The 19,404-nt window shown below is 40.7% G+C and overlaps 1 protein-coding gene across 9 annotated transcripts in view; it reads right to left on the minus strand.

Annotated features, from left to right (window-relative positions):
• foxp1b (forkhead box P1b) overlaps window positions 1–19,404 on the minus strand; it is a 285,913-nt gene that overhangs the window by 21,304 nt on the left and 245,205 nt on the right. For all 9 annotated transcript variants that reach the window (XM_036571539.1, XM_036571533.1, XM_036571542.1 and 6 more), the window contains 2 exons: window positions 14,596–14,794; window positions 1,681–1,788 (listed from right to left, as the gene is read on the minus strand). In XM_036571539.1, coding sequence (XP_036427432.1) covers window positions 1,681–1,788; window positions 14,596–14,794 — 307 coding nt within the window. The remainder of the gene's footprint in view (window positions 1–1,680; window positions 1,789–14,595; window positions 14,795–19,404) is intronic.

A 19,404-nucleotide genomic window follows, 5' to 3' on the forward strand; every position in this document is an offset into this window, starting at 1 on the left:
TCTCACTGCACTCCAGCCATCGCATGGATTTGTTGCATTCCATCAGCAGCTGATTTAATTTGATGAAGGATTGATTTGATAAACTCGGTGCTGGATGCTAAAATTTCAATCATACAAAGCTGGTAGGTCACTTGCTAAGGTAGCTTTTTTGCTAGTGAGATTTAGAGGACTAACATTCAAGCTTGTGTGGATTATGGATGCATTCTAAAAACAGTGTATCAGATTGTTTAGAGCCCAGATATGTTCACTACAGTTCCTTCATTTCCATAATGAAACGCCCACCAGCAGCGAGCAGAGAGAACGTGAAAAGCTTTGGAAATGGTTAAGCTAACACACTCCCATGAGATCATAAGAGTGTTTATTTGTATTTATTCTAATCACAAAATCTGTTTTACAGATAAATGCTTATTGCCCAGATAAACAGCTTCACATTTCATTTTCTCTTTTGCACAGTACTGTATATTCAGACAGAAGGAGGGGTCAGAACACACAGACGAGTAAGTCTGTTGCATCAAACTACAGTATGAGAATAAAATTCATATTATTGTGGCCAAAGTCAGTTAACTCCTCAAACTGCAGGCTTATTATTGATCTTAAGACTTATTATTTTATAATTAGCAGACCAACCTAAACACATAGTCCTAATAGTTTTGTTCCTGCAGCGAAATAATGACTGCAGTAAAAGTATGTTTGGAAAAACTGCCTGAGTAGTAGAACTGCAGAGTCTTAGTACATCCAGCATTTATCAGCAGAGTTTGTTAGGCTTTATTCTTCTCTTTTTGGATCCTTTTTGTCTAAAATAACATGGTAAAGCTCCAGTGTGAGAGGCGTGAGCAACTGCAAAGCGGTACAGATGCTGTCACCAGAATGTAACAGAATGAAGTTAAACACAAAAAATAAATTAGTTACTAAATGTTAAAGTAGATCCTACCTCACAAACATACTTAAGCATCATTTGAAAATACTCATACTAAAGTACTAAATAAAAAAAAAAAAAATACTAATCCGCTCTTCTGGAAATTACTGTAAATAATTGAACTGTTATACTAATATGTAAGGTGTGTAGTTATGAGAATGAGGAACTATGTATTCAACTGGGAACAAACAATGGAGCAAGTTATTAAATTACAGCTGATTTCAAAGCTACCCAAAGCGTCCCCTTTTGACTCTTATGTTCTGTTCTCTGTCATTGCTGCAAACCTGCAGTGAGATGAAATAAAAAAGATCTGAAATGGAAGACAGAAGAGAAGGAAGAAGAAAACGGGAGTGCCCCTCTCTCTGTCCGCAGAATAAAAGACAAGGGCAAACCCGTGGTGCTCTTGGAGTGTGGCCTGCCGAGGATAAACATCCCCCCCGTGTTTGTTTGGGACAAGCTGGCAGAAATCACCATGGGAATGGCACTTATCACAGGAATTACCAGGCCCTGAGGAGCCTGGAGGAAAAACCACAGTGGAGAGCGAGCAGACGGCACACACTGTGAACCTACAGCCAGCACCCACATCCTGCACGGGCAGAGGGGTCCACCTGTAGGGCGGCTGAATTGCGAAAGGCAGAAGGAGCAGACAGGAAGGCTATTAAAACACATGGCGTAAGAGTGAGAGGCGGGACCAGGTTCACCTTCATGAGGAGGGAGGGGTGGTTTGTGTGTGTTTCTTTTGTGTGTGTGTGGTTGGAACCTACTTGAGGAAAGACTGGAAGTCCTCAAACACGGCTTCACATCCTGGCCATTTACACACGCCGTGTCCGTAGAGAGGGTGACTGTGGTGCGAGTGCTCATCCAACGCTGAACTGTGAGAAGAACAGAAAGAAAGAAGACACATTTATATTAATCATTAATATTAACAGATTTTGCTTACACACAGAAGAAAATAAAACAGATGGGGTCGCACTGAAGCTGAATGTTGAAAAAGCCTCGCAATTCGACTCGAGACATAAAGGGGAATTTTCAAAATTTCTGCGTAATTCACAGGTTTAGAAGTAAACAAAGTCATTCAGAGTGGTCTGATGTGAAATGGTTCATTATAGAGCAACTTATTCAGATTTCTTTACAGTGGTGGTGATAGGAACCAGGGGCTGCCACACAAAACGTAACCATTTTATTTACAATCCAAAAACATCAGTGAACCTAAACCAAAATGTTATCTCAAAACTAAAACACTGAGTGTGTTCACATGCACTTAATCATCCGATAACTGCGGAAAATCACGATTTTTTCAGTAGTCTGATCAACACGTTTACATGCACTTGGGTAATCTGATAACGGGGAAACTCTGGGTCTACATGAGTCAGACAGTAATCAGATTTATGCTTTTCAACCGGCTAAAAAACAACTCACGGAGACGTGACGTATTCGTAACGTAAAACTCAAAAGTTTTTTTTAGTGGAAAATATGGACGTTCGTCATCTACAACAGAGGTGTCAACCACTTACAGGGCCATATTAAAAAATCTCAGCAAATCCTTAGGCCAGCTGTGTTTTACTAAACTTTTTGCCGTGACCCGAACGGGCCATTGTTTATTCAAAATTTGCCAAAACTGCAACAGCAAAACAGGCATTGAATACTTATTGAAAAATAATTCTAAACAAAAAATAAATTGTTTTAGGTAGTTTTTTTACCCTTTTGCTTGAACTAGACACCAGGCATCTTTTCTTTTTGTGTAACCGCTGACCCACAGATGTTTGTTGGGGGAGGCGGGTCAGAACGCACACTATGTTGGGGACTGCAGTGCATCTCAGGGTGAAACGGGCTAATAATAATAATAGAAAAGTTCAAATGCCACAGTGCCACAGGCCTGACTTGGCACCATGAGCCCACCATGGGATCTTAGAAGACAAAGAATATTTGAAATCTTCATTTCGTCAAGCATGTATTTGGTTTCAGCGTCGTTTTGCATTCACTGTCTCAGCCATTAGGCATCACATGCATAACTATTTTGTGTTTTGCTATGGTCATGCACAGTCATTACTGCAGTGCTGTTCTCCCACGGCTTAGGAGAACCTTTAGTCTGATGTTCAGAATGAAGCTCTACATGGAGCAAATGCAGCGTTCAAAGGAAAGTCAAAACTACTTGAAATGACTAACTAGTATGTCGGTTGAATAACAAATTTGTTGGCTAGTGCAACAGCCAGTTCAGCTCAAGCTGAAGTTACAGACCACATTCCTTTAAAATGAACTAAAACTTCAGCTGAATTAGCTATAGCGCTAGCTAGCTAGAATACGTGCTGTAAGACCTACAGACTAACCATCCATTTCAAGTCATTTACTGCATGTATTGATTCAGCTCTGCCTTTCAGAGTGGAAGTTCTTCTATAACGAAAGGCTCATCATTTGAAGCAGTGTTGAACCTAGGGGTTTACTTTTGTACAATGCAATGCCTGCGGCTAATAACGAGTCTAAACTAAAATTCTAGACTACACTCGAGACTCGACTTGCACTCCAGAGACTCCAAACTCGACTCAACTCTGAAAACACACAATACAGTGTGGCTCAGTTTGTAACATCCTTGAGACCAGGTTATTCATCTCCATAGTAATATCCTCTCATGCCATACTGATGCCTCATTCCCGTAATATATATGCACACAAACTGTATAAAACAAAAGACACATTTGTCACCCGTCAAACTCCGTGCTTAGAGATGTGTATCAGTGGCCCTGCACTGACTCCAACATGGCCTCTGACCTCCAGGGGAAGTGTGGGATCATCGCACCCATGTGATCTCGGCTTCCTGCCCAGCTGGAGCTTGTCGGTCTATCGGAGCCTCAGAGTTGCCCAGTGCTGCTCCAGTCAATACCTAATTATTGCTCTCCGCTGATGCGCATGGCGGCGCGCTTTGATCGGCCCAGCGAGGGGCTCCAGGAGACACTGCGTCCTTTCAGCCCTGACCGCTGAACCGTGGCTGCACCGTCCACCTGGAGCAACGCGCCTTTCCCACAACAGGAAGCCTCTAAATCCAGCTGGCCCGCTCCCACCAAGTGCAAGCAGTAAACACACCCCACCTGCTATCAATTTCTCCGTCTGGCGAGAGACGTCAGCGGCCCGGCCAGCATGTGCAGTTCTAAGTGAGCTGGACCTCGGTCACAATAGGGCTTTCACGAGAAAGTCCACCAAATTTTCTAAATTTCACTGATTTATGTGTCAGTGGATCATTCTGTGGGTCAATGAATGCATCTTAAGTATTTTACCATTTTTTATTTCTGCATAAGTGGTTTAATGTGAAATGTGCCGTTCTAAAGAGTCAGAGTTGTTCACAGTGGTGGTGATAGGAACCAGACGGCTAAAAACTTCAATGCCTGTAAAGTTTAGACACCTGATTCCTGAGATGTTATTCTACGAAAGCTTTGAAATTTGGCCTAAAACTTATTTTTTTTTATATAAATTCATGGTGTAGAGGTACTTTGCAGGGCAAAATAGTACCCAAAGAAAACATGTTTTCAGATGCATCACTATTTTACCATCATCAACATGCCATATAAAAACTCAGAAAACGTGTAGGCTCATTGGTCATTTCAGATGATTAATAAAATGACTATATCTGTGTTGTAGACGTTCCTGTCATCATCACTTTAAAGAAATCTGAGTCAGTACGTTTCTCTACAGTGAACCATTTCACATCAAACCACTCTGACTGACTTTATTCTCACTGCAGTTACACAAAAGAAGCATAAGCTTTGTGCCTGAACCGAATCCAAGGTTGACTGGCCATTTAATCAAAGACACTAGAGAACATTTTCCTTTATTGAGCTCAGTCAAGAGCTAATAATACTACTGACAAATAGTACAAACAGAAGAGTGTAGCGAGCGTCCGAGTCAGTCAAAATACCATATGCGCACAGACAAACACACCATCCAGCTTGGTGCTACAGAAGCCTGGGGGAATCTCCTATATGGCTAACACCTGTGTCAGCCATCAGAAGAACAGCATCCCTATTCACACTGAGCGCCACACTCCCATTCCTCAGCAAACCACAAGCCTTCACTGCCCAACCAGCGTTAGACAACATTCTGTCTCCTCTATAGCAAACATTCCTTTTTTAAATCTTTCACTTTAGTTCTGTAATCTTGCAATACTTTTAATATACATTGAGTTCCAACATGATAAAAACAGTAAAGATTAAGAAATTATTCTTCAAGTGCGACTGGATTTCAAAAAAGCTCCCTTTGCAAGACTAAATAAATGTCAGTTTCCAGATTAATATCTCATTTGTAAGTAGTGCAGTACCTCGCACGAGTTTTCAAGGGGTTGTCACAGGTTTTCTCGTATAATTACTTGCTTAAGAGTTCACATTGTTAATAACAAGCGATAATTGTGCCGCAATTAGGAAGCAGTGAGCCGTTTATGAATATGGTTAACATGCTTTTTTTTTTCTTTCTTTCCAAAAGGCAGATTTTTTTTTTTTTTTAAATTCAATTATGAATTATGCATAGGCATTAAGACCTCTGTTTTGATACTGGTAATAAATAGATGGAGCAAGATCTATTATAATGACTTTTTAACAAGAACCAGCGCAATGCTTCGCCTGGCGAACGCAGAGTTGATTTTTAATTTAAAGACACCCTCGTTTTTATTCTAATTCCTTCGCAAAGCAGGCATGTTGCTTAATTCAGTATTAATAAGATATTGAACAGCAGAGTGCTTGGGGGACTTGAGAGGGGCGAACGATGACAGAAGAGACTCTTTTTAAGCAGTGGGTGACTAAATGGTGGTAAATGGCAAAATGTACAGAGAGAGGTGCATTAGGTTAAGGGGGGGGGGCGGGGGTTGGGGGGGCTGGGAGATTCTGGATTGGGGGTGGGGGTGGGGATTTTCTCACAACTCTGACCTCATTCCAGTGCAAAACTAGAGTGAAAACGGTACTTGTGACGCCTTGACTGTTGAATTTGACTCGTCTCCTCGGCAGGTCTATTACAGTCAGGTGGCCCCGGGGCCAGAGGTAGACGACCTCTAATGATCTTTTTACCGAGATGTGGGAAACCGTGTCATCTGCTTAGCGCTTGCGTTCAGAGTGGAAGACAAATGAAGTCAAGTGAGACTTTAGGCAACATCCTTAAGCTACTGTTAAGCACACTACAAGGTTAAGTGCACTACAAACAATGCTGTTTGTGTGTTTAATTCAACATGCGTTCCACATCATTGTGTAAATGCTTTTATGTGAGTAAACGTTATTGTGTCATATTTCATTACATTACGATTCGATACCACGGCACACTGCTGCGGAGAGCTCAAGCGGCTGTTGTGATTAAGAAGGCATCGGCGCTCATACACAACAAAAACGCCTTACAGTTACACTACAGGCCAAAATATGGAAGCAAGCTGTGATTTTTTGACTCTACGATTGAGGCAATTTGCCAGAAACCAACACATCATCTAGTTTAAACAAAATTTTTCTTCCCCAAATATTTCATTATTGAGTGGTGATACTCTTTCACTAATGGTTTATATCAGGGGTGCCCAATCCTGGTCCTGGAGATCTACCACCCTGGAGAGTTCAGATCCAACACACCTGGCTTTAATTCTCGGATGCCCTTGAAGGCCTTCATTACCTGGATCAGGTGTGCTAGATTAGAGTTGGAGCTGAACTCTGCAGGGTGGTAGATCTCCAGGACCAGGACTGAGCACCTCTGGTTTATATGATCCAAAAAAACCTTTATGGTTTTTATTAATAACAGTCTTTTACGCTGAGCCACTGTTAATTATTTATAAACTCCTAATGTAACACTCTTAAGCCTTCAAGAGGATCTAAGTGTAAAAATCGAGTAGATATACAGCTCAGCAAACCGCCAGGAGCCAAACGAATGGACCGGTTTGCTCTACATTACTGCTGCAATGTCAGACACTTCATGTTTTATGTTAATAAAACATGTTACTGCCCATTATCTCTTGAGAAAGTGTTTATTTTTACCAAGTCAGTGTCCAACTTTTGGACTGTTGTACACAAAATCAGCTCCTCTCAGCTTTACAAACAATAAAAAAATCACACCTGTGACCTGGGTTTACACAGAAAACACAGTTTCTACTATTTGCATTACAAAAAATTTTAGTCAAAAGACCCTTTAGAGCCCTCAGCCAATTCCCCTGACACAATTCTCATTCCCCTATCCTCACCAAGGCTCATCCCCAAAATGATTTAATTATCATTTTCCGAGTGGAAGATCAATTAAAGGGGAGAGAGGGGGAGATGGAGGGGAGCCATATCTGATTATTTATCTCTTTAACAAATTTGCTGAGCTGCATGTCCCCTGAGTGCATGCTGGGGAGGAAAAGAAGTGGAACGGCTCAAAAGGACGACACTTTCTCTCTCTATTTCTCTCAGCCAGGAGAGTCCAGTACTGGGAACTGGTGTCAGTCGGCCTTCTCTGATCCCCTCCCCCCACCTGTCTCGCTGTAAATAAGAATCATCTAGCACAGGTTTGCATTCAGAAGGCTCCCTTATTGGAGAGCTGATGGGTCAGATGGACTGACGCGTTTGAAGGCTTTTATCATATTTGGGTGTACGCGCGCGCCTCGTCTCCGCGGCCGGCACCAGTGGGAGAGGAGCTGGGCTGCTAAAAGCAGGAGCGGCCCGTGTCTCAAACGATTGAATTTCTTCCCCCTTTCCTTTAAGACGGAAGTGCAAAGCCGGCGAACGACGCCTGTGGATGCACTTAAGGTTTTAGTTGCAGGCGTCGTAGCGACTGGCCAGATTTTTATATGACACATGAAACTAACTACACGGTACTTAAGGGCCGGGGGGAAAGCGATCCGGGAGGGCTGCAGGGAGCGGAGTCCATCAGCACTGAGCCGGCAGACTGTTGCATGACAAAAAGGACTTGCGAGGAATCGCGTCAATTAAAGGTTCATCGAGGTCCAGGTTGAGGAAGAGGAGGCATTTTCTGCTTGTGCCTCAGTGTTCACCGTTCACCGGCCTTTAAACTGTTGGATCGATATAGCCAGATATTTTGGTACTAATACCAACATCGGTTTCTCAGAACAGATACCAAATCAATAACCTTAACATATTTATAGCCTGAAATGACTGAAAAAAGAAATGGAAAATTCTTTCTTCCCAAAAACATTTATCACCAGAACTGCATAAAATGGTGGAGTTGGACCCTGAAAATCGAGCAGCTGATACTGATACTGATTTTTAAGGGCAAAAAATTCAGATAACCGACTTTTAAAAGTTTTTGTTATTTTAACCATGAAAGTGTTTTGAGTTAAGATGTAGTTCAGCCTGTTTTGCTGTCATATAGTTAAAGAAGGAGTGACAGCAAAACAGGCTGAACTGCATCTCAACTCAAACACTAAAAATCACTGTATTAGCAGCACTTACGTCTTCCCACTTATAGTCCCTTCAGGCTCTAAATTACATTTGATGTCAATAGTGTGTACATGCTCTTCTACTGAACTCACAAAACTTCATAACCATTAAATTACACATTCATAACCATCACATTACACTGTCAGTCTCTGAAATCCTTGTATAAATCAGGATGGGTAAAGGACAGATATCGAGCCGGGTTCGATACCTCCTGAGGCAAAACAAGCCTTGTGGCATTGTTTGCGAACAGGTGATGGTTATGACTTATGGGTTCACGTCTAGTATGCAAAGTAATACCATGTTTCACATCTGTAGCATTCCTTTACAGTAAGTTGCGGGCAGCAGAGCACACTTAGTACGTTATCTCCTGTTTCCATCTCTACATGTTAAGTGTGCTAGCGCAAGCGAAATCACAACTGGGTGCCCCAGAGCACACAGACTTGGCACACTCACCATGTGATTTCTTAAAGACGCAGTGTTTTCTGATGAATGTGCAACATAAAGCAGGTGCACTGAAATCCGCAAAGTGATGGTATCGCAGTTTTTTTATTTTTTTGGTATACCAGAATATCGCACAGCCCTAGATCTTACACTGAACCTCTCCAGGCTTTATACACATCGCGGTAGAGACACAACAGAAATCAATGTTTAGCGGGCTGAATTCAAAACAGATGGAGTAATCAAAGAGTATTATAGAATCACTTTATTTGAACTCAAACGCTTTGCGACAGATCATCAAAGCGCCGAGCTATTAATACTGTCTCTCTAATTTGCCTTTGTGTTTGCACGGTAATGACTTGTGCACGTTTTGGAAGTTTAATTCCATCTTTGAAGACGGCTGTTTGGAGCAGCTGTAGCGATTTGAGAGTGAGAGAGTGAGAGAGAGAGAGAGACAGAGAGAGAGCAGCACATGAGAGAAGGCAGCGATCACCTGCTCACTCTTCTGACAGATCAGAGATGCTCGCTGCATATGCAGCCCACATACTGCCTTCTTCATGCTGGCGTGTGCTAAACTGCTGTTGACGTCTTCTTTAATCTCTGACGGAGAGTGTCGGAGAGAGAGGGGGGGGGTGAGCTTTCGCACCCGTCTTCTCCAATGTTTCAACTCAGGCTCAGCAGTGAGTGCTGGTGTTATTTATTTATTTATTTATTTATTTTAACTGTACTGACATGATGGGGTGCTTGTTGTTTGTGCACTTTGAGATGATGGGGCGATAGCGTGAAAAGATCTGTTACTTCTGTTACTCCAGAGAGAAAGAGGGGAAGAAAAAAGACGGGGATAGCACAGAACTGTAGGGGTGTAACAAGATGCAAGTTTTCACCATGATATGATGCGCTTTAAACACAGATTTGCCATAAGAAATACATACATTTTGCTATTATTTATTTATATTTTCCTAAAAGAGACGCCGATACCTGTTGAAGGCGTAACTGGCACAGTGGGATCCAAATATCACCAATTATCAGAGTGTTGTCGGCAATATTTTCACTGATTTTCACTGTATTGGTCAACTTTATTTTCCCAAAAGAGACAAAGAGGGTGCATGGTGAAGGGACTGCTGGGACAAGCACAGTGGGATCCAAAAGTTTGAGACCATTAGTGAAAAAGCTTCTATTTTACATTCCTTTAGAATTAAATACAGTTTTTCAGTCCACATTATATGATCAGTGTAACAGCTTGAGTGAAAAGTAAAATCTTTGAAATTTTAACATGAATTTCAGAATTTGTTCCTATTTGGTGGTACAGGAGTGTTGTTTTAATGACAGCACTCAAGCTGGACTCCACAAAAGCCTCTGATGAGCAGTTCAAATACACCTGAGAGTTGTCTGAACGGGAGCTTCAGTGGAAGGAATAAAACTCAAAAAGAAACCTGACCTCTGGCCTTAACACAGTCAATGTCACAAATGTGCTTAAATTTGAATATTAAGCTGGAAATACTGGAGAATCTTGACTATTTTCTCTTCACTTTACTTGTCATAACTTTTCTTTGTTTCTTTGTTGTTTACTTTGCTGTTTATGTCCAGAAAACCACAGATTTTTGAAGTGGGCTCAGACTTTTGGACCCCTCTGTACTTTTCAGAAGTCATAAAATAAAAAATAAAATAATCAAAGTGCAAGATTTAAGTGTGATAAATAAGTTGCACGTGTGTGAAACCTTTACTGTTATTTTCAGTGATTTCACACATTTATAGCATAAAATCAATTCGGTTTACAGCTGATCTCACAACCCAATAACGTAAAACTTAATAATAATATGCTGTTTGTGACATCCCTGCAATACAGTCATAAAGTGTAAGGCTGTGCATAAATACAGGGCTCTTTTATTGCTACTGTTATTGATCGAGCCAGCTAAATTCTTCAGTAAGTGAAAGTTTGTGCCTGCTTGATCACCCTTTCCTGTTTGGTCAGAGCTCTTGCGCTTGTAACAAAAACACCAGCACAGTCATTTTGACAAACGCTGACTAATTCTGCAATGACTGCAGGGCCAATGAGATTTAAAAACAACTAGCTGAGCCAGAGGGAAATGTGTTGCTTAAATGACACTCATTTGATATTTGCAATAAAAATAAAAAGATCAGTCAGTGAAATGTGTACTTACGCTGACGCTGGGGTGTCTTAGCCAGTCATAGCCAGAGTGAAAATGTTTCCAGTTAAATTCTGGTCTCTAAGAGACGTGTTTAAACCAGCGCCGGGCTTTGGGCAGGTTTTCGCTCCGAGTGACAGAGTAGGGAATACGTGAACTTGTGTGAACTTCACTTCCATCCAGGCCTGGATTTTCAGTATTAGCCAAACGTTTTTCCATTTGCGTTACTTTCATATTGACACACAGGTTATGATCAGTTGAACACAAGTCAGATGTGTGTGAGAGAGAGAACAAATGAGCTCACTGTGCCTGGAGGCTTCTCACCAGCAGTTCAAAGATCAGGCCTCGGCAGATAAAAACAAGTAAACGTGTTACACGCCAAATTAATTTCTTCCTCAAAGACACGCTGGCGACGTGACGCTTTTTGGCAAATATATCTTCCAGGATGATGTCAGGGGTTTACATAAAGAAGCTTTACTGCATTTAGGAAAGCTTAGCTGCTTCCTCTTAGTGTTACGATACAAAAACATGTTATTTCTGAGTCATGGCTTCAGCATTAAATGAGCACTTTCTGAATCACTGCGTGAACTGAGATTTCTCTTAAGCCCTACTGGAGCTGGGCTGGTTTTACTTGGGGTGGTCCTGTAATTTGAGTGATTATTGACAGGATGTGTGATTTTTGTCCGCTGTGAATCTGCAGTGTCTGTACTTTTTACAAGTCTGCTAAGCAATAACAGAATTAACGACCAACTTTCTAATCAGCAGTGCCCCCTGTTTTTTTGCTGACCGAGAGACGAGGCTAATGGCTAAAATGAAGTTCAACATGGCACAGCTTTTTATTGGCAAATTCAAAACAGGACTATCGTAATCTACAACATAAGTGATGACTTAATTAAATAGCGGTAACACTTTATTTGGAGTGGTTCTTTGTAGATGGTTTATAAACTCTTTACAGAGTATCAGTAACAAGCAACAAATCTGTGAAGTAGCAGTAGTGAAGCATTTGAATACAGTAAATATCTTGATTATCTGTTGATACTTTACTTACATTAAGTCGATGTTTTGTTAATATGTTACTTCCATTACGCAAACCCTCACCCTGGCCCTAATCCCAACCCTAACCTTACCCTCAACCCAAAACCTTATCCTAACCCTCAGCTTAATCTCAACCCAACACCTAAACCTAACCCTGGCCCTAATCCTAACCCTAACCTCAACCCAAAACCTAATCCTAACCCTAACCCTAATCCTAACCCTAACCCTAACCTTGACCTCAACCCAAAACCTAATCCTAAACCTGGCCCTAATCCTAATCCTAACCTTAACCTCAACCCCAACCCCAAATCTAACCCTAACCCTAACCCTGGCCCTAATCCTTACCCTCGTGTTGTTGACATGTTACTGAGAGTCTATTGAGTGTTTGTTTCATCTAAAAGCACCACTCAAAATAAAGGGTCATAGAAATACCCTGACAGTACTGTTCCTGACCTGTTGAGGGACATCTCTAAGTTCAGTCCACTTTACTTGCCCTAATACTATTTATCTAACGTGAACTGGAAGTTAGTTTTTGTTGTTTGTTTGTTTGGACCTGTTTCATTTTAATTTAGTCTTAACGCTGATGTGAACATCAAATCTATGGCATTTTGATACAGGCTATCTGGGGCAATTTGAGGAAATTGCACAAATACTCATATACGGCACTTGATATAGCACCAACTTTCACTGAGTGGAAGTAGAGATACCCGTAGTCGATATTACTCTAGTAAAACTATATGTGCTCTGTGTACATTTTACTTGACTTAAAGTACAAAAGTACCTTCTTTCATATGTGCTTCAGTATAAAATGTAAAAGAATTAAAAACAAATCTTCTTTTGTGTCAAACTGGTCAAATTTACAGAGATAACGGTACAATGTTACTGAATTTTCTTTAAATCTGAAAGCATGTCAGAGCTGCCTGGACCTAGTTACAGTTGCTAAGCTATGACTGACAGTTTGGTATTTAGGGGAGAGATTTAATGAAAGGTGGGCTATGACTGTTTTGATTTATTTGTCAAAGTGCCTCATATTCTTTCAAATATTTTGAACATTTTCAGAAAGTAGTGTAGAAAAAGTCGGATTTTTACTTTGAAATGTAGTGGAGTGAAAGTAAACCTCTCAAAAAGTGCAGATACTTGAAAAAAAGTGCTTGAAAAGTTCAGCCACTGCACATATTTATCCCGTACAAATCGTCCAGTCAAGTGGCTTACAAATTACAATACCGGAACTCTTTACGGAAAACTAACGCAGCTCAAGTAGGGCTTTAGACGTAGCATTACAGCTGAGTTGAATTGAGCTGATTAACATGCCATTATATGGCCTGTGCGTATGTGTTAAGGCTAATTCAAGTCTTATTTAACAAACAAGAGTCAAACTACACAGTTGTGCATTCATCAGCACTAGAACTGAGTACACATAAATGAGTGTACCCACAGTAAACTGGTAATTAATAAGGAAATGGGCCTATTCCCATTACTGTAATCTAGCTGCTGAAATAGCCACAGACTCCCAGGTGTTTGTTTCCAATCCCCGACTGAATTGGACTGTTCAGAGTCTGGGCCCTTAATGAAAAGAGTGAGGTACTTACTAACGACAAATTAATAGTTATTAGGCCAGGCCTTATGGGTAGCTGTCCATCAGCATCAGCTCCCCCTGAAGGGATTGCCGTCTCGAATGGAGAAACAAGAAGGGCCTGCTCGCTTTAGTCAAAGATGACAGGAAAGATGTGGTGAGCGCTAATGAGTTTCAGTAAAGTGCTCTCTCGGAGGAAAGGGAAAAAAATAGCAAAACCGAAACTATACAAAACGAAAACACCCACTGCCTCACTCCAGCCTACAGATACATCACTCAAGCAGAGCACCCCCGTTTTCCAATGGCTTTGGACAAGACACATTATTCTGTCACGTTTTAGTGACTTCTAATACTGTAATCACACAGAAATAGCAATTATACAGTTGTATGCAAAAGTTTGGATGCCCCTGGTCAAATGAGGTTTTGTTGATTTTCTGCGTGAAAATAAATTCATGTCCTCTACAGAGAGCACGCTTCTGCACATTTTAATGCACATCTACTGTTTTATTTAACATACTGAGAAATATAAATGCAATAAAACAAACGCAGCCTGTTACAAAGCATGCTTTCCTTTTTTCCAATATGTTACAACAGAAATTTTGCACTAAACTTTGCAGAAAATGCTGTGATTATTTAATTTTGTCAACAAAACATATAATTTGACTTTTGTGTTGAAACTTTTGCATATGACTGTAGGTGTCACTACATACGACTGTTAAACATTTTATTACTTAGTTATAATATTACCTTTGATAAAATTGAACAATTATCTGACTCGTAGCTCATTGAAACAAGCGGCAAATTTTTTAAAACAGGTAGAAAAAAGGCCATAGATAATAAAAGATGAGATAATAAAGATTATACAGATACTATTCTTCTTCTTCTCCTTATTATTATTATTATTACTATTATGTAGAAAAATATTTATTTTATTTACAGAAATAAAACTGCCATTTTGAAATTGTCAATAAGGAAAGTAAATGTAATTTATTATGTAATTAATTATGTAATTACATTTAAACAGCACAGCAATACGACACTAATAACTCTGGATTCTAAGGGTTGTTATCTACTCGTGAGGTCAGCAGGTGGGCCGTCTTACCTCTCTCTCTTGAGCGTGTGGCTGCTGTACTGGCCGTTGGTCGTGGGGTGCTGGTTGAGGAGGGGGTTTTTGGGAGGCGCGGGTGAGGCGGAGGTCAGGTCCAGGCCACGGTGGCCGTTGTTGCTGGCGCTGTTCTCCTCCTTCACGGGAACGCCCGTCACCTCCTTCCACAGCTGCTGCAGCTCGGCTGGAATCATGCCTGCCACAAACAAATTGGATAATTAAATCAATTAACGGGCTAATCCAGTTCCACTCGCATTGTAATTAAATCAAAAACAAGGGGTTGGGTAAACAAAGGAGGGTATTAATTAGGAACTGTTCCACTACGGGCGAGCGTGGAGAGATGCGCTTGGCCCACCCTCTCTCTCTCTCTCTCTCTCTCTCCCTCTCTCCCTGCATGTGTTGCGCGTGCCTGTGTGGGTTATGTGAAGCGTGTTTGTGTACACAAATCCCTGGCATTCATGTGCATTTCATGCTTAGAGTAAATAATTAACATACAGACAAGGCATGAAATCTGAATAATTAGCATTATTCCTCCGAGAAGAAAGCCAGCATGCGCACACACAGGGTTTACAATAGCAACATCACAAAAACAACTCTCAGAGAAAAAAAAAGGAGACAGATAGCGAGCGAGAGATGGAGGGTACAAGAGGGGAAAAAGCCCCTAGGGTAATATTCTCGAAAGCAAGTTAATGTGCAAAATACTTAAAGCTCTGCGCAGCCTCAAATTGACAGACTTAAAACCGCTTTTACAAAGTCAGCCACACTACACTCCTGCATATTAGAGGGGGAAAAAAGAAAAAGAGTTCTTCATGTAAAGATGGTGTTTTTTCTGTCATGCATCTCTATGTGCTGTTACACTATACTGCAGTCTGTACAGTAAGTTTGGAACCACCATTTGAATCACTGTTTTCAATAATATAGTCCCAATTTGGTTGTAGATACATGTATAAAGTGATGCTGCACTGTTAGAAATAAAGGTTCTGTACAGGTACATTTTTGGTTCATCAAGGTACAAACAATGTAAGTGTTCCCTCAAAGGTACAAAAGTGGTTTTAAGGTCCAACTGTGCACACTACGTAAATATTTCCAGGTGAAAAGTTCGTATTTGTACCTTTTCATAACCGAATGTTTTAAATCAGAACAGTAAAATAAAGTCCTGGAGACGAGACGGGGTGTGTGGAGTCAGTACAGCTTAGAAAATATGATTTCACTGGATTATGGTTCAGTTATGATCCCTGACTAAAGGTACTGAGATGTACCCTTGAGGGAACCACCCCAGTGACAGTTCCTTTATTTCTGAGAGTGTAGTAAGATGCTGCTTTTCTACAACTTTATAGTTTTCAAATAATTTCTAGGAAGCTGCAATAATTAAGAATTTCTGATGAGTCCAGAATGATGAACAGAGTTATAAATGATTCTAAAAGGAGAAAGCTGTAGAACATCAACGCTATAATAACATTAACACCCAGAAAGTTTTGCATTTGAACTGTGTTGATTAAATCTCAGGTAGATAACTTTAACGAAAGTAAGAAATGACTATAAACAGATGCAGTTGTACGCAAACGTTTGAACATCTTGTTCAAATGGCTTTGCTGAAAATAGAGTAACACGTCCTCTACAGGGAACAAACTTGCCAAATATGCCATTTTCTGCTAATTTTAGTTTACAATTTTAAAATTTATTTGCTGGGTTTAATAAATTAGAAGAAAAGAAACAAAATCTAAAATGTGCCGTAACTTTTGCACAAGCCACATTTTATGTTTTATTTTTTCCTGTTAACAGTGATTGTGCATTAAAATGTGCTCTGTAGAGGATGTGTTCACTTATTTTCACTTAAAAAATCAACAATACATGCCATTTGACCAGGGGTGCCCAAACATCTGCATACACCTGTAATTACAGTATATTATTTAATAACTTCTTCCCTAAATAAACTTGAAATTTTGAATGAAACATCCTAAAATACCATACATGGTACAGTTGTGCAGTGTAAAATAATTCAAACTACGTTCATTTTTAATTTTGTAAAAATAAAAATTAATCTGATAATTATTTGAAACGTTTGAGTGGTAGTGTATCCCCTGTTTTAAGGTAAGAATGAACTGAGATGCTGCTGATGACACTCAGCAATTACTAACGATTCAGAGAAGAATCTACGGTAATGTTAGGAGTTCAAGCCCATATAAAACTGTTTCAGCTGTACTGATTGGCCTTGGGATGGCATGTAAAATTAACCAAGAGGGGAGCTGGGGGACGGACCAGTCATTTCACATGGCAATTAATTAAATCGATTTTCAAAACGAGCAACAGCAAATGGAAGATGATTTGCACCCTGCTTATCTGAATTATTCTCTGAATTTTTATTTCCTCTGCCCCCCCCACTCCTCCTTTAATCACTTTCTCTCTAGATACCAGAAGTGGTCCCTTTCAAGCATTCGACTGTAATACATTCGTAACAGAAATGCTTAGTCTTAATTTATTCCTGTTGTGGCAAAATAACAGGCGAGGTGAAGATCTCAATGCGATCAGCAGAAAATATTTTTAATTTGATAAGCTACTAAAGATTTTAATTATGCCGGTAATGGAGAACAGTGGGCTAATGAGGCGAGGAAAGCTCTGGAGAGAGCGCGAGAGCGAGCGACACTAAGAACTGTGAAATGAGTCTGATAGGGCCGCTGTAAATTCACTCCAGATCGTTTGCATATCAAAGAGCCGGCGGAAATTATTGCAGGACGAATCAATAACCTTTCCATGTTCCAAGGAGCATCGTTGGGCCTCTGCGGAGGCCGGACGTGTCTTTTGCGTCGCTTTTGGCCATTTTACTCTCACCGAATGACGGTTGTTGTGGAAGTGTTTATCAAAATTCCTCAAAATCCTCCCAGAGACATGTGACAAGAGTGGAGCTACAAAGATCAGACAAAAAGCTGATTTTGAAAAGGAAAACAAACACGTGGACCTTTATTGTCGAGGCATTGTTTACCGCTCTATAATACTCATATAAGCAACCATTCAGACAGACTGAAATACACTGCAGGAAACATTAGGAGCAAGACAGCTTCGACTGTTTCATCATACCATAAAAGAATTCACTCAGATGAAACTTTAAGTGGGAAAGGGGAAAGGAAATGAAGATGATGACCCAGGGTGTCACGATTTTTCAACAACAAAAGTAACAGCCTGCTGCGATGCAGCACTTGCTGTCGGAACAAAATATTGTATCTCAATTTTTGTCATCTTTTATTTTTTAGATATGGAATATGCGAATTGTGGGCCGATACCAATATCTGATATTTTTCACATACATATCTCCTGGCACTGATACTGATGATGATACACAAACATTAAGGAGATGCTGAAATTGGGTCCAGATGCCTGGATTTGTATTATGACGATTTTATTTGTATAGGGTTATAACTGCAGTGAAATGAATCAAATGCAAACATTTTAGAACATTTAAAATATTAGTCAAACCTAAAAATCTCTCCAATATTTATCTCCGATATTTATTTTAAGCAAATACCAGCCAAAATGATTCTGATATCACTGAGCGTCACCAATTTTGCTTTTATATCATTTAAAAAAAAGCCAGCTGCCAGGTATATTGTGTAAAATATCATGACACATTTACTTCACTTTGAAATTTACTTTGTTATATTAATGTTCATTAAAGTTTCTCTCTGTTTTTTCCTTCTCCTGTAAAGCTTCCATTGTGGGAATACAACAGTGGCAGCATGCAGTGTTACTCATTTAAAACAAAACTAATTACAACACATCATCTGATTACCTGATTAATTAAAGAAACAGATGACAGGTTGATTATAATAACTGCTAGCGGTAGTCCTACACAGGAAGTGTGGAGTCTTGGTTTGCCATCTTTATGGCCTTTGCAGTGGTTTAGAATGGCAGGATTTGGCAGCGAGCTTTCATAAAGGAAGGTCACGGCTGTAGTGAGTGTCCTGGGTGTTGGACAAAAAGGGGGAACAATCATTTTCCCCCCACATGAAGCGCAGCGACGATGTGTATTTTTAGCTGATGTGCTTGACTGGGCCTGCCCACGAGTCCAGGTGACCCCAACACCACCTTCTGACTACCCTCTCTCTCTTCTTGGTACCTCTGCCTCCCTTCCTCCTTTTTCCAACTGTCTGTATCTCCTGTAACTTTCTCTCATCCCACTCCATCTGTAATTCCACGTGTGCATTAATCCTCTACCCCCTGGTGAGTAAAGCTAGACACCTTTCACAGTCACCTGACAGACAGGCCCAACAGTAATTCCATCCTGTCCTCCATTTGTGTAATGTGCTGTTGGACCAATCGGATAAAACCCAGAACGTTATCTTTATTCAGTAACATATTCAACTGAAGGTGCGACATCCTGTATTTAATGTAAACCCCTACATCCCCATCCAGGTCCCTAAATTTGTCTTTTCAGCCACGGATTACCGCATCCATGGAGGTTTGCCATTTTTCAGAGCGGCCCCCTCTTCCCCGTTCGGCTCATTACAGGCCAAAGATACAGGCACCCTCCTTTTAAAAAATTATTTGCGCGGGACACTTGATTGATCACCGGCAGCGCAACTCGATTTTTACCGCGGCAGGTAGCGGGGCCCACTTTCCTCCTTCTTCAACCTTTCCTGTCCTTGTACCTCTGGTACCCTGGTGGCCATGTTCAAGCGAGCAGAAAGTTGATTTAAGGATCATAACCGCATCAGTCGCCAACCGTCATCACGGGCTGTGGGAAAAAAAATAGCCCGATGGCCCCGGCTGGGCCGCGTCTTTTTTTCCCCCCGACATCGCTATGGCCGCACC

The sequence above is a fragment of the Colossoma macropomum genome, unplaced genomic scaffold (assembly GCF_904425465.1).
Source record: "Colossoma macropomum unplaced genomic scaffold, Colossoma_macropomum, whole genome shotgun sequence".
Classification (NCBI taxonomy): domain Eukaryota; kingdom Metazoa; phylum Chordata; class Actinopteri; order Characiformes; family Serrasalmidae; genus Colossoma; species Colossoma macropomum.